This window comes from Tachysurus fulvidraco, chromosome 15, assembly GCF_022655615.1.
Source record: "Tachysurus fulvidraco isolate hzauxx_2018 chromosome 15, HZAU_PFXX_2.0, whole genome shotgun sequence".
In the NCBI taxonomy this organism is placed as follows: domain Eukaryota; kingdom Metazoa; phylum Chordata; class Actinopteri; order Siluriformes; family Bagridae; genus Tachysurus; species Tachysurus fulvidraco.
Genome location: NC_062532.1, coordinates 9,322,184 through 9,337,114, shown reverse-complemented (window position 1 = coordinate 9,337,114; position 14,931 = coordinate 9,322,184). Strand labels below are relative to the sequence as shown.

Genomic DNA, 14,931 nt, shown 5'->3' with positions numbered 1-14,931 from the left:
ACTGGAAGTAAGTGGCCCAAAACATGTTTAAGTATGACAATGCCTCTGGGAACACAATGAAATCCATGAAGACATGACTTGCCAAGGCTGGAGTAAGTACTTGAGTGACCTGTGATGGAGCCCTGATCTCAATCCCACTGAACACATTTGGAATGAACTGGAATCCAGACTGCACCACTGGCCTCCTCCCTCGAAATAAGTTCCTGACCTCACTAACACTCTTGTGGCTGATTGAGCAATTCCCCACAAACATTCTCCAAAATCTAGTGGAAAGCCCCCCCCTCCCTCCCCCAAAGAGTTAATAAGGTTAATACAGCAGCAAAGAGGGAATAAACATTGAATTTTCAAAAAGGTCGTGAGTTTGATTAACAGGTTAGAAACCTTTGGTTGTGTGTGTGTGTGTGTGTGTGAGAAACATGAGATACCTTGCGTTTGGCTTAAGGCTATTTCTTTTCTAAAAGGACCAATAACGCATAGTTCACAAAAACCCAGATAAAGGGTTTAAAACGTGAATGCTCACAAAAGACGAAACATGATAGAGGAATGTATGTTCAAGACAATTTTCTCAATTTAAGAGATATTTTCCATTTTAATAATATTCACTATTAGGTGACAAGATCCCAGGCAGTACTTTTTAGAAAAATGATCCCTGGGGCTTTACACTGTCTGAATAAGTGTATATAAAGTCATTTATGGCTTACTTTATTTTCAGGTTGTTGTTTGTTTTTCATTTATGTACGTAATCAGTCCCCTTATGTAAATGAGCAAACGTGTAGAAGCGTGTTAGGGTTTTTGACTGTACATACACTAACTTCTAAAAACTACATACTATTCCTCTGTTGCTTGGATCTTAGGGTAAAATGATAGTATTTAAAAATGCAGAGGAGTATCACAGACATTTTGACAGCTGGTATCTGATTACAAACTGAGCTGATAAGGCTTATGCCCTTTTCTCTAAGGTACATTGCTATCCAGCAGCTTGATTGAAGCACAACGTGAGAAAATCACATTTAAGCCCTTTCAGATGGGATTAAATTTACATTGGCCAGTTTTACAGGTTCGCCTCATTTTATTTCTGTCCTAATCAGCCATGTCTGTGTGGTGTTTTGTTTTTTTTACTGTCCTTATCAGAGGCTGAATTTATCTGCATTTACTGTTTTTACTTTATTGTCTGATCATTTTGGTTGGATTCACATTAGGGATGTACCGATCCGATATTTTGGATCGGTATCAGTGCCGATCCAAGCATTTTGAGTGGATCGGGTATCGGGGGTGCGTGACAGATCCTAGTCCGATACACGTGTTCATGGGCGTCGGAACCATTATATGCGGGTGGAACAGGACCCACCCACTTTTTAAGACCAATAATATTGGACCCACTCACTTTTAACATCTCTATTCAGCGTATATGTCTTTTTTTATTACTTTTCAGAGCGCCGCCAGTCGAATCCATTCTGCTTGAGGAATGCCCTAATAAATTAAACTCCATTCCGCATTTTACCTACAGCATTGTCCACACTCCTGCTTCCTAAAATCCATGGGCGTCGGAACCATTATATGTGGGTGGGACAGGACACGCCCACTTTTTATTTGCTTCTGACGCCCATGCCCGTGGTGGATTAATGAACAGAAAACATCATAGACTATATAAATAAATACGTAAATATTAAATTGCATTAATGAAAAAAATATAATAAATTTTATGGGAAATATGTTGCACAGCCGCCTGCAACAAACAGACAAGTTTAGCAGGCGTCCTTTCCATTTACCTCAGCGCGTTAAAAATGTCACACATTTGGGTGCAAGGTTTACTGTTTAATACATTTTGCATTGTGTTTCAAGAGTTCTAAATTAAGATTCACTTTAACTGGCAAATCTGGTATCGGAATCGGATCGGAAGAGAAAAAGTGGTATCGGTACATCCCTAATTCACATGCCCATGATTTTCTATGCAGATGTCAAATCACTTTGGATAAAATTGCGGTATTTAGTCTCCAAGTGCACGTGTTAATGACCTACCAAGAAAAAAAGGAAATTAAAAAGGAAACATTTCCAGATCATCGGTTTGTTTTCATAAGGTTTGTTATATAGACAAACACAATTTTGTCCAAGTCCATCTGTAAGATTTTAAATCCTGTTTTGGTCTATTTCAGCCACAAGGATGTCTACTGGGTTTACCCAGACTGGCAAAGAAACAGTTATTGCTCAATAACAAGGGAATTGCTCCATCTGGGATTTGCCTTACAAATGATTTTCTGATAGCTTTTGATTAAAAACCATGGTTACCTGAAGTTTATGACAAATTATTATATTGTTTTACTATAATTTCCTTTTGTTTAAAAGTGACAATTTCCATTTCTGTGGATGATGATATACAAACCAATGGACTCACACCATTCAAACACTGCTAGAAAAAAAGCCAAATTAAGCATGGAAAAACAGTCATCATTACCTATGGTGCAATTGGAAGTAATTTTCCTACGCTTTGGATTATGGCGTAGCAGCTCCAGTTCCCGCTTTGTGGGCTCCCACGTTGAAAACTTTTCCCCTACACCTGAAGACAGAAAACATACAATACATTGTGTATTCATATGCTGAAAGTATGTTGTACATTGTGATTATATAGCCATGATTTGTGAACATCCATGTTTGCTTTTCAAATGTCCTGTTCTTGATTTCCAAAGCTTTCTACTAGACTATGGAACATGGCTGTAAAGATTTGTGTTCAGGCAAAAGATCAAGAAGCAAGAAGGCCTGGCACACAGATGTCATTTCAATGAAGGTTATTGCGAGCATGCAGTTAGTGTTGGTGGTTGGAATGTAGATGGTTCTGTTCTGGGAGAATTTTTTACACGCGCATGCGTTGGGGTATGGAGTCAGAACCGAAATTGTGCGATGTCCGAATAGCTTGTTACAGGTTTTTGTGTGTGTATATATATATATATATATATATATATGTATATATATATATATATATATATATATATATATATATATATATATATAAAAATGAAAACAAAGGGATGGGGGAACGAATACGTGAAGAATTTAATCGGGGCTGGCGACGGGTTCTGGCTGGAGGAGTCGTGGACGGAGGAGGGTGTTGGATCGCAGCAGCGGCGATGCGTTGGAGCGGCTTGAAGGCGAGGATTTAAAGGAGGGGAAATTACGGAAGTCGTGCTGGATTGGTGCGCCTTGTGGACAGCTGATTAGCAGCTGATGCAGCTTACTACGTGGCCTGTCTGAAATAACGCAATGCTTGATTTCTGTTCATCCAACACAGTGGTGGTCAGTGGGGTTGAGGTCAGGGCTCTAGGCAACTAGAGCTCTTCTACATCCTCCTTGTCAAATCCTACCTTCATGAACCATTTTTTGTGCACAAGGTCATGGTCATGCTGGCAAAGGGTTAATCCTCTTAATTACAGTGTAGGAAAATTCAAGACAATTGTGATCTTCCATCCATCCATATGGCAACAGATTGGCGAATGCCCACATTGTATGTGATTTTCAGGTGAACATATAGTGCATGAACATTTGAACATATAGTGTATATTTTGTAGATGTTGAATGTTTTTAGATGTTTTCTAAATGTTGACTGTTCTGCCAAGTCAAAGCATTCACTGCTTGTTAATTAAACACTGACCTTGAAGTTTCCAAGCCTTCTTCTGTTCTTCTTTGGCAATCTGTTCCATGTCTTTGTCGTATATGTAGTCTTGGCAAACGAAGCAGTATATTCCGCCGTATAACAAGTCAATAGCTATAGCAGAGAGAAGGAAAAAAGAAATAAAAATTTAGATTTTCGACTAAACAATATCAGAATGTAAATGATTTACTATTCACCTATTACAACTAAAGTTAAGCATGTAAAACATAAGGGTCTTGGCTTTGGTAAGTTACAGTACTACATGACAAGTTGTGCTTTACTGACAGAGAAGGACAAAAAAAAAAAAAACACATGGTTGAAACATTTGAGCACACGAGTCAGCTCTAGCGAAAACAATAGTACAATAAAGCCCAAATCAGCATAGTCATTTTTTTGGCCAAACAAAAACTGTATGAAGCTGAGTGTGAAACAGCCCATAAATATTAAGTGTGAAATTACATTCAAAATAAATTACAAGGGCACCAAAAGGACAAGGGCAAAAGTGTTTAGTTTTTGGTCAAGCAGTTAAAAATGGCAAAAAGTTTAACCCTGTTTCACTCATATACTTTTCCTCTAGAGGTTTAATACTCTAACTGAAATAAAGAGGTGAAGACCATGTGTAATAAATACTGTGTCAGGCTGATCAGCGGTGTACGTGTTTACATTTTGTACTATATCTTGTTGCACACTCAATTCTCTTTCCCCTCTTATTCCTTGGGTTCTGCTGAATACAACTTGACCTCACCGACTGAGATCACAATTTTCTTTGTCCTCTAATTAAAGATGAGTTTAAATGTGTGTTTAAAAATAAGGGCTTTGCTACCTATGTGCAGTTGCCGTGACAACCTATTTATAGGCTCCTGCTGCAGAACTGGTGAAGAAATGTGGGGGTGGAAGCAAGAGGAATATGTGGGTGGGTGAAGGATGCAATGTGTATTTACATTTGTGCGAAAAGGTGTGAAAAGTCTAGCACAGCTAGCAATGTATTAACTGTTTGTTTTTTCTATTGTAATTTAAAAAGAAGAAATTTGTCAAGACTTTAAGAATGCTTATTGTAATGAAACAGTATTTTATACTATTTATGCTTACGAATAAAAGGCTCTAAATATTTTTTGCATTAGTGAGTCACTGGAAAATACGGTTTTAGATTCTTAAAAATCCATAACAACGGTATAAAAATTCTGTACACCAGAAAAGGTAAAGGAGACAAACTGTGCAGAGCCAAGAGAACTAATGTAAGTTTAAAGGGTCATTTCAAACACTGAATTATATTGAACTATATTCAGTTGCAACACTCATTTTAAAATATCTATTACAGGCCTATTCTTTTTTACAGTATGACAGGGTATTTGTGAATATGTGTGTGTGTGTGTGTGTGTGTGTGTGTGTGGTTTAGTGCTAAACGAAATGTCCTCTGCAAATGGTCCAAAATACACACACACACACACTCACTCTCATACTCTCGCTTTCTCGCTCTCATACCCCGCTTTCTCGCTTCCTCACTCACTCCCTCATTCATTCTTTCTCTCTGTCTGTCTCTCTCACACACTCTCCCTCTTGCTCTCTTATACTCCCGCTTTCTCTCACATTCTCTCGCTCTCTCTCCCACAATACTCTCTCGCGCTCTCCCACAATACTCTCTCGCGCTCTCCCACAATACTCTCTCGCGCTCTCCCACAATACTCTCTCGCGCTCTCTCCCTCATTCTCTCGCGCTCTCCCCCTCAAACTCTCTCGCGCTCTCCCACAATACTCTCTCGCGCTCTCCCCCTCAAACTCTCTCGCGCTCTCCCACAATACTCTCTCGCGCTCTCCCACAATACTCTCTCGCGCTCTCCCCCTCATACTCTCTCGCGCTCTCCCACAATACTCTCTCGCGCTCTCCCCCTCATACTCTCTCACGCTCTCCCACAATACTCTCTCGCGCTCTCCCCCTAATACTCTCTCACGCTCTCCCACAATACTCTCTCGCGCTCTCCCACAATACTCTCTCGCGCGCTCCAACAATACTCTCTCTCGCTCGCTCTCCCACAATACTCCTCTTCGCGCTCCTCCCCCTAATACTCTCTCGCGCCTCTCTCCCACAATACTCTCTTCGCGCTTCTACCCCTCATACTCTAGCGCGCTCTCCCACATCTCTCCTCGCGCTCTCCCACAAGACTCTCTCGCGCTGCTACCCATCATACTCTCTCGCGCTCCTCTCCACAATACTCTCTCGCGCTCTCCCACAATACTCTCTCGCGCTCTCCCCCTAATACTCTCTCGCGCTCTCCCACAATACTCTCTCGCGCTCTCCCACAATACTCTCTCGCGCTCTCCCCCTCATACTCTCTCACGCTCTCCCACAATACTCTCTCGCGCTCTCCCCCTCATACTCTCTCGCTCTGCTCACCTCTCCCACAATACTCTCTCGCGCTCTCCCCCTAATACTCTCTCGCGCTCTCCCCCTCATACTCTCTCGCGCTCTCCCCCTAATACTCTCTCACGCTCTCCCACAATACTCTCTCGCGCTCTCCCCCTCATACTCTCTCGCGCTCTCCCACAATACTCTCTCGCGCTCTCCCACAATACTCTCTCGCGCTCTCCCACAATACTCTCTCGCGCTCTCCCCCTCATACTCTCTCACGCTCTCCCACAATACTCTCTCGCGCTCTCCCACAATACTCTCTCGCGCTCTCCCACAATACTCTCTCGCGCTCTCCCACAATACTCTCTCGCGCTCTCCCACAATACTCTCTCGCGCTCTCCCACAATACTCTCTCGCGCTCTCCCACAATACTCTCTCGCGCTCTCCCACAATACTCTCTCGCGCTCTCCCACAATACTCTCTCGCGCTCGCTGTCGCTCTCTCCCTCATACTCTCTCGCGCTCGCTGTCGCTCTCTCCCTCATACTCTCTCGCGCTCGCTGTCGCTCTCTCGCACACACACACACGCGCTCGCTGTCGCTCTCTCGCACACACACACACGCGCTCGCTGTCGCTCTCTCGCACACACACCACGCACTCGCTGTCGCTCTCTCGCACACACACCACGCACTCGCTGTCGCTCTCTCGCACACACACCACGCACTCGCTGTCGCTCTCTCGCACACACACCACGCACTCGCTGTCGCTCTCTCGCAAACACAAAAACACGCACTCGCTGTCGCTCTCTCGCACACACACACACACGCACTCGCTGTCGCTCTCCATGTGCCTAAAAGAGTTTGTGCTAACAACATACCCAAAGTTTTGTGGTCTCTATTACAATTTTTTTAGGTTACAGGTATTAGTATAAATAATTAGTAGTAGTGTGGGTGAATTTTACTCATTATTATATAATAAAACTTACTGACTAACATAATAGGTAGACTATTTGCAAGGGTAGTATTTACCACTCACCAAAACCTTTTCTTACAGTGTACCTGTCATAACGGGAGGAGGATGACAGACCCAGATAAAGGATAGCTCAAATAAATGGATTTAATAACATAAATACACAAAACAGGAACACAGACAAAACTAGACTGGACAAAGTACAAAGAATAATGACGAGGATTCTAAACACTAATAACAATTAACACTATGGAACAGGCGTGCAGAGACGAGGAGGAGTAAACAAGGGCGGGGCAGACACGTGACAAAGAACATAAACAAAAACACATGGCCAAAGGTCTGGGCTGGATCCTGACAGTACCACAAGAGTCTGCTGAATATTCTTGAAGGTCTTTTGCAGTCAAACTGACTTGCTATTCTAGCAATCCTATAAGCAGTTGTCTCTAATCTTTTTCTTGGTCTTCCAGACCTTATCTTGACCTCCACTGTTCCTGTTAGCTGCCATTTCTTAATTACATTTTGAACTGGGGAAATCGGTACCTGCTACACTTACTTCACACTTCACAAAACACTTCACTTACAGCTTATTTCTTATAGCTTTCTCCTGCTTTGTAAGTGTCGATCATTTTCAGAGTGCTAGGAAACTGCTTAGAGAAACAAAGGCCTGCTGATTGTTGGTGCAAGGTTAGAGGAGTCTGGGTATTTATAAGGCTTTGAAATTTGCATCTCCTGGCCTTCACTAATGATGACTTTGTGCAAGCCATGACCCTATCAGGCTAATTAAGGTCTGATACCTTGATCAAAGTGATCTGAGAGCTATGTTTCCGCTTATGTTTCCACTCTTTTGCAGGGTGCTGCTTTCCCTTTTTCACTCTAATATTGTAGGAAACAAAAACAATACACTGATATTGCTTAAAATATTGCAAAAGAGTGTTTCATGTTTAACTTTATGCCTTTTGGAAATCATTTCATCTTCCGATTGCTGAACTGTTCACATAAACAGAAGTTTTGACCAGGGGTGCCCAAATATGTATCAAGATCCAGTTCCGCTTCAGGTTAAATTTTTGACAGATGGTCTCACATTTTCCTTAAGCACCTTCTGATACAATGTAGAATTCATAGTGGATTCAATGATGATGAGCTGGCCAGGTCCTGCTGCAGCAAAGCATCCCCAACCATAACTTTCCACCTCTATGTTTCACAGTAGATATGAAGTTCTTTTGCTGAAATGGTGTATTTGATTTATGCCAAACATGCCCTCTGTTAAGGTCTCCACAGAATTAAATTTTAGACTCATCTGTCCAAAGCACATTATTTTAGAAGTTTTGGCCTTTGTCTCGGTGTTCTTTCACAAACTTCTCTGCCCTCATGTTTTTCTTATACAGCAAAGGTTTCCTTCTTACACACGTCCAATGGTAAAGTTGTGCCGTCTCTTTCTGATTGTAGATTCATGCATTTTGACATCAACTGTAGCAAGAGCTTGCTGTAAGTCCCATGATGACATTTTAGGGTTTTTGGGGATATCTTTAAGAATCTTGCAGTCCGCACTTGGGATAAATTTGCATGGCCTGACCTGGCTATAGCAGCAACCTGTAGCCACTGAGAGGCTAAATAGAAGGAGTACCTCCATGACATATTACCATACCTTTGCATTCTCCGGTGAAGCACGGTATGGCGCAACCGGGGGCCCACCCTGGAGCCAGGCCCGGGGTTGGGACTCGCATGCAAGCACCTGGTGGCCAGGTCTTACCCCATGGGGCCCGGCCGGGCTCAGCCCGAAGGAGCGACATGGGGCCGATCTCCTATGGGCCCACCACTTGCAGGAGAAAACGTAAGGGGCTGGTGCAATGTGGATTGGGTGGCAGTCGAAGGCAGGAGCCTCGGCGACCCAATTTCCGGACACGGAATCTGACTCTAGGGACATGGAATGTCACCTTGCTGTGGGGGAAGGAGCCTGAGCTGGTGTGGGAGGTTGAGAGATACTGACTAGAGATAGTTGGGCTCACCTCCACGCACAGCTTGGGCTCTGGAACCCAACTCCTCGAGAGAGGCTGGACTCTCTACTACTCTGGAATTGCCCACGGTGAGAGGCGGCGGGCTGGTGTGGGCTTGCTCATAGCCCCCCAGCTCAGCAGCCATGTGTTGGAGTTTACCCCGGTGAACGAGAGGTGTTTCCCTGCGCCTTCGGGTCAGGGAGAGGTCTCTCACTGTTATTTGTGCTTATGGGCCAAATGGCACTGTAGAGTACCCGACCTTCTTGGCGTCTCTGGGAGGGGTGCTAGAAAGTGCCCCGACCGGGGACTCTGTCGTTCTACTGGGGGAAATGTTCAAGCATAAGGGTGTCCATCAGTACACATGGCACCAGGACACCCTAGGTTGGAAGTCAATGATCGACTTTGTGGTTGTTTCCTCTGATCTCTGGCCGTATGTCTTGGACACTCGGGTAAAGAGAGGGGCGGAGCTGTCAACTGATCACCACCTGGTGGTGAGTTGGGTCCAATGGCAGGGGAGGAAGTTGGACAGTCTTGGCAGACCCAAACGTACTGTGAGGGTCCGCTGGGAACCTCCGGCAGAGCTTCAACCAGATCCCGAGGGAGGTTGGAGACATTGAGTCCGAGTGGACCATGTTCTCCACCTCCATTGTTGACGCAGCCGCACGGAGCTGTGGCCGTAAGGTGCCTGTCGTGGTGGCAATCCCGGAACTTGGTGGTGGACCCCGGAAGTAAGGGATGCCGTCAAGCTGAAGAAGGAGTCCTATCGAGCCTGATTGGCTCGGGGGACTCCGGAGGCTGCTGATAGGTACCGGAGGGCCAAGCGAGTTTCAGCCTGCGTGGTTGCAGAGGCAAAAACTCGGGTCTGGGAGGAGTTCAGTGAGGCCATGGAGAAGGACTATCGGTTGGCCTCGAAGAAATTCTGGCAAACTGTCCGGCGCCTCAGGAGGGGGAAGCAGTGCCCTGCACACAGTTTACAGTGGGAGTGGGAATCTGCTGACTTTGACTGGTGACATCCTCGGACGGTGGAAGGAGTACTTTGAGGATCTCCTCAACCCCACCAACATGTCTTCCACTGAGGAGGCAGAGGGCTCGGTTGTGGACTCGTCGATCCCCCCAATCTGAGGTCACTCAGGTAGTTGAGAAGCTCCTTGGTGGCAAGGCACCGGGGGTGGATGAGATCCGCCCTGAGTACCTTAAGTCTCTGGATGTTGTGGGGATGTCTTGGTTGACACGCCTCTGCAACATCGCGTGCCGGTTGGGGACAGTGCCTCTGGACTGGTAGACTGGGTTCATGGGAGTTTTCCCAACCAGTCCAGATGTGCTTTGTGGATCTGGAGAAGGCATTCGACTGTGTCCCTCATGGTGACCTGTGGGGGGTGCTCTGGGAGTATGGGGTCCGGGGCCCTCTGCTAAGGGCTGTCCGGTCCCTATATGACCGGAGCAGGAGTTTGATTCGCATTGCCGGCAGTAAGTCAGACTTGTTCCTGGTGCATGTTGGACTCTTTGTCACCGATCCTGTTCATTATTTATATGGACAGGATTTCTAGGCGCAGTCAGGGGCCGGAGGGAGTCCGGTTTGGGGACCACAGAATTTTGTCTCTGCTTTTTGCAGATGTTGTTGTCCTGTTGGCTTCTTCAAATCAGGACCTTCAGCATGCACTGGGACGGTTTGCAGCTGAGTGTGAAGTGGCAGGGATGAGAATCAGCACCTCCAAGTCCGAGGCCATGGTTCTCAGCCAGAAAAGGGTGGCTTGCCCCATTCAGGTTGGTGGAGAGCTCCTGCCTCAAGTGGAGGAGTTTAAGTATCTTGGGGTCCTGTTCACGAGTGAGGGAAGGATGGAGCGGGAGATCGACAGGCGGATCGGTGTATCTTCTGCAGTGATGCGGTCGATATACCGATCTGTTGTGGTGAAGAAAGAGTTGAGCCATAAGGTGAAGCTCTCTATTTACCAGTCGATCTACGTTCCTACCCTCACCTACGGTCATGAGCTTTGGGTCAAGACAAGATCCCGTATACAGGCGGCCGAAATGAGTTTCCTCCGCAGGGTGGCTGGGCGCTCCCTTAGAGATAGGGTGAGGAGCTCAGTCACTCGGGAGGAGCTCAGAGTAGAGCCGCTGCTCCTCCACATCGAGAGGGGTCAGCTGAGGTGGCTCGGGCATCTGTTTCGGCTGCCTCCCGGACACCTCCCTGGGGAGGTGTTCTGGGCATGTCCGACTGGGAGGAGGCCCCGGGTTAATCCTTATTATTTTTGTTTAGAACATTTTTAAAAGATTGTTTGTGGAAGCCACAAATCAATCAGATTTCTGATTCTGCATGATCTGAGATGAGAACTTGCTTAGGCCATACATCTAACAATGGCAATGTTTTTCTTTTTAATTAAAACACTTTGCAGAAAAACTTTTCATCTGACAAAACCATCACATAGACAAGTAAAGACTCTCTTTCTTACTATATATATATATATATATATATATATATATATATATATATATATATATATATATATATATATATATATAAAGTATGACTACCTTCACCTGTTTTGAAAATAGCTTTAATCCTTCTTGGAATGCTGTCCTGTATATCATGCATATGTTGAGCCATCCCTCAAGAATAAAAACTTCCAGTTCTTTGACGGATAATGAAGACTGTTATTTACCGTCTGACTGTTATTTACTGTCTTATATACACTGAAGAAAACGTTTGACTTGCAGTAAATGTTTGACTTATTAGGGCAGTCATATATACTTAAACTAAATAAGTATACTATGTACGAAGGCTGGTTGTGAACTTTAGTTTTGATTGTGTAGCACTCCTATCCCACCCTTTATGATAAGAGCACTCTGGGTTCGTTTACTAGATCCAAAAACAACTTAGGAAAGTCACAAATCACAGTATATATTAGGAATTTAAACAAAGAAAAATAGCAGTGTAACATAATACTTAATCATTTAGTAAATAACTATAAGCGATAAGCTACTTCGCCCCTTCTTTTTAATCGGCATGAACCACAAAGAAAAAAAACTTAGAATCACAATCTCTTCACAGTCTCGAATCCAGGGTCAAAGAAAGTATAATCGACTTAGTTTACCTGGAAATAGCCTTTGTAATCCACGAACGAACGCATGAGCACTTTTTCCCCTCAGTGGCAAAAGGTCCGGGAACAACACCTATAATCCGTAGCAAACTTTGGAAGTGTGCTCCAGAAAAAAAACAAAGAAAAAATAAGTCCACGAAAGTCACTATTTGTTTTAAAGTGTCTACTGGACAGGAGTAAAAAGTAAACAGAAACTATTTATAATGAGCGACACCTTTGCGTGTCTCTCCAGCACAAAAAAACAAAAATGTCTGACTCTCTCTTCATATCACGCACATCAAAATTAACAGCCCAAGCCCTGAACAATGGGCTTAAGACACTTACAGGACCATAACAATACATTCAGTCAAAAAAAAAAAAATCACATACAAAAACAATGTTGTGTTCTAAAACGTAACAGCCAAGCAGGCTACACTTGATTTCCATTAGCCAAGCTTTGTAGTCCTTGTAATGAAAGCAGAACTCCTAGTAATTGGCCATAGTGCACACTAAATCTGTCCACAGTGATTTTAAATGTAATTTAATTGCTAGTAAAAATAATTGTAACAAATATCTGATATCTGTTATTTGCACTTATGGGCCAAATCGCAGTGTACCCAACCTTCTTGGCATCTCTGGGAGGGGTGCTGGAAAGTGCTCCGACCGGGGACTCCGTCGTTCTACTGGGGGACTTCACTCACGTGGGCAGCGACAGTGACACCTGGAGTGACATGATTGGGAGGAACGGCCCCCCTGACCTGAACCCGAGTGGTGTTTTGTTATAAAGAAAATGTTCAAGCATAAGGGTGTCCATCAGTACACATGGCACCAGAAAACCCTAGGTCAGAGGTTGATGATCGACTTTGTGGTTGTTTCATCTGACCTCCGGCCGTATGTCTTGGACACTAAAGAGTAGGGCGGAGCTGTCAACTGATCACCACCTGGTGGTGAGTTGGATCCGATGGCGGGGGGGCAAGTTGGACAGACTTGGCAGACCCAAACGTACTGTGAGGGTCTGCTGGGAACGTTTGGCAGAGTCTCCGGTCAGAGAGATCTTCAACCCCCACCTCTGGCAGAGCTTCAACCAGATCCTGAGTGCGGATGGAGACATTGAGTCTGAGTGGACCACGTTCTCCGCCTCCATTGTCGACGCGGCCGCTCTGAGCTGTGGCCATAAGGTCTCCAGTGCCTGTCGTGGCAGCAATCCTCGAACCCAGTGGTGGACCCCGGAAGTAAGGGATGCAGTCAAGCTGAAGAAGGGAAGAAAAACACTGTGTTTGAAAGACATCAGTTTTGGGCTCATCCCATGGCAGAGTCAGTGGCCATTGAGAAATATGTGACTGAGTTGAGACAGAAAAGCAAGGACTGTGAATTCGGTGCATCAGAAAATGACATGATCAGAGACAAGATTGTATTCAGTTTGAATGATACACGACTCAAAGAAAGGCTGTTAAGACAGTCTGATCTCACGCTTGAGAGAGCGATTGAGATCTGCAGAGCAGCGGGACTGCCAAGGCACAAATACTAGCAATGAGTACTACAACACAAGAAAGTGCAATACATGCAGTGAACAAGACCAAAGACAACCAACAGTGGAAACAAGGAAGAAAACCACAAGTACAAAGTGATAACAAGAAAGTAAAGGGTCAAGTGTGCAGGAAATGTGGAAAGTCACATCAACCAAGGTTGTGCCCAGTATTTGGAGTCTCGTGCCGAAAGTGTGGTAAGCTCAATCACTACACAAAGATGTGTGAGTCTACAAAAGCAAGACATAAGATGAAAATGCATAATTTGAGCTCAGAAATAGATTCACTTTTCATTGGGACAGTGAACATAGACCACATAAGCGCTAAAAGAGACAATTCCTGGTATGCAGACATAGATGTAGGAAACATGTCTGTTAAGTTTAAGTTAGACACAGGAGCAGAAACAAATGTACTACTGCAGGCTGTGTACAAAACACTTAGGAGAAAAGTCAAATGTGAAAAACGAATAAACTTGCCACTGAAACCGACAAATACAGTGTTGGTGGCGTACAGTGGAGTTAAACTGAAACCAGAAGGAACAATCTCACTGGATTGCTCCAATGCTCAAACCAAATCCAACCTGCTGTTTTATGTGTCAAACCACTCAGACACAGCTATCCTAGGCAAGGATGCATGTGAAGCATTAGGTCTAATGAAAAGGATGGACATTGAGCTGCTAAAGCAACATGCAAGTGTCTTTGAAGGACTTGGTGAGTTCTCAGGAGAACATCACATCCACATTGATCCTACAGTCACTCCTGTCATACATGGCTGCAGGAAAGTACCACTGGTAGTTATGGATAGACTGAGAGACACGCTTGATGACCTGTTAAAAGCTGATGTTATTGAACAAGTGATTGAGCCAACAACATGTCAATAGTCTTGTCATCACCGAAAAGAAAGACAAGAAGAAGCTGAGGGTTTGCCTAGACTTTACTGACTTAAATAAGGCCATTTTGAGACAGCATTACTCAATTCCCACAGCAGATGAGGTGTTGTGCAAACTTGCTGGTAAGAAAATCTTCAGTGTTGGATGAGAAGGACGGCTATTGGCAAATAAAGCGAGTGAAGTTTTTCAGCAGTGCAACTGTGAGACATTTGGGGACATCACGGTTGTTCATATAATTGCTGATGACATGATTATCGCTGCATCCACAGAAAATGAACATGACGAAATTCTGCAAAAAGTAAACACTAGAGCAAAGGAAGCTAACGTCAAATTCAACAAAGAGATACAATACAAGGTAAACAGTGCCCAGTCAGCAAATTTCCTTTGGACCAGATTTGGGCCAGATAAACAGCTGAGCTGTGGCCCAGATTAGTTTGTCGGCCCAGATATGGCCCACATCTCCTTTGCCAAAACTGAACCAAAGCAGA

The 14,931-nt window shown here is 44.4% G+C and overlaps 1 protein-coding gene across 3 annotated transcripts in view; it reads right to left on the bottom strand.

Moving 5' to 3' along the window:
* Positions 1 to 14,931, bottom strand: part of LOC113639570 (ubiquitin carboxyl-terminal hydrolase 22) — a 61,206-nt gene that overhangs the window by 12,077 nt on the left and 34,198 nt on the right. For all 3 annotated transcript variants that reach the window (XM_027141493.2, XM_027141494.2, XM_027141495.2), the window contains 2 exons: positions 3,644 to 3,757; positions 2,453 to 2,554 (listed from right to left, as the gene is read on the bottom strand). In XM_027141493.2, the coding sequence (XP_026997294.1) occupies positions 2,453 to 2,554; positions 3,644 to 3,757 (216 nt within the window). The remainder of the gene's footprint in view (positions 1 to 2,452; positions 2,555 to 3,643; positions 3,758 to 14,931) is intronic.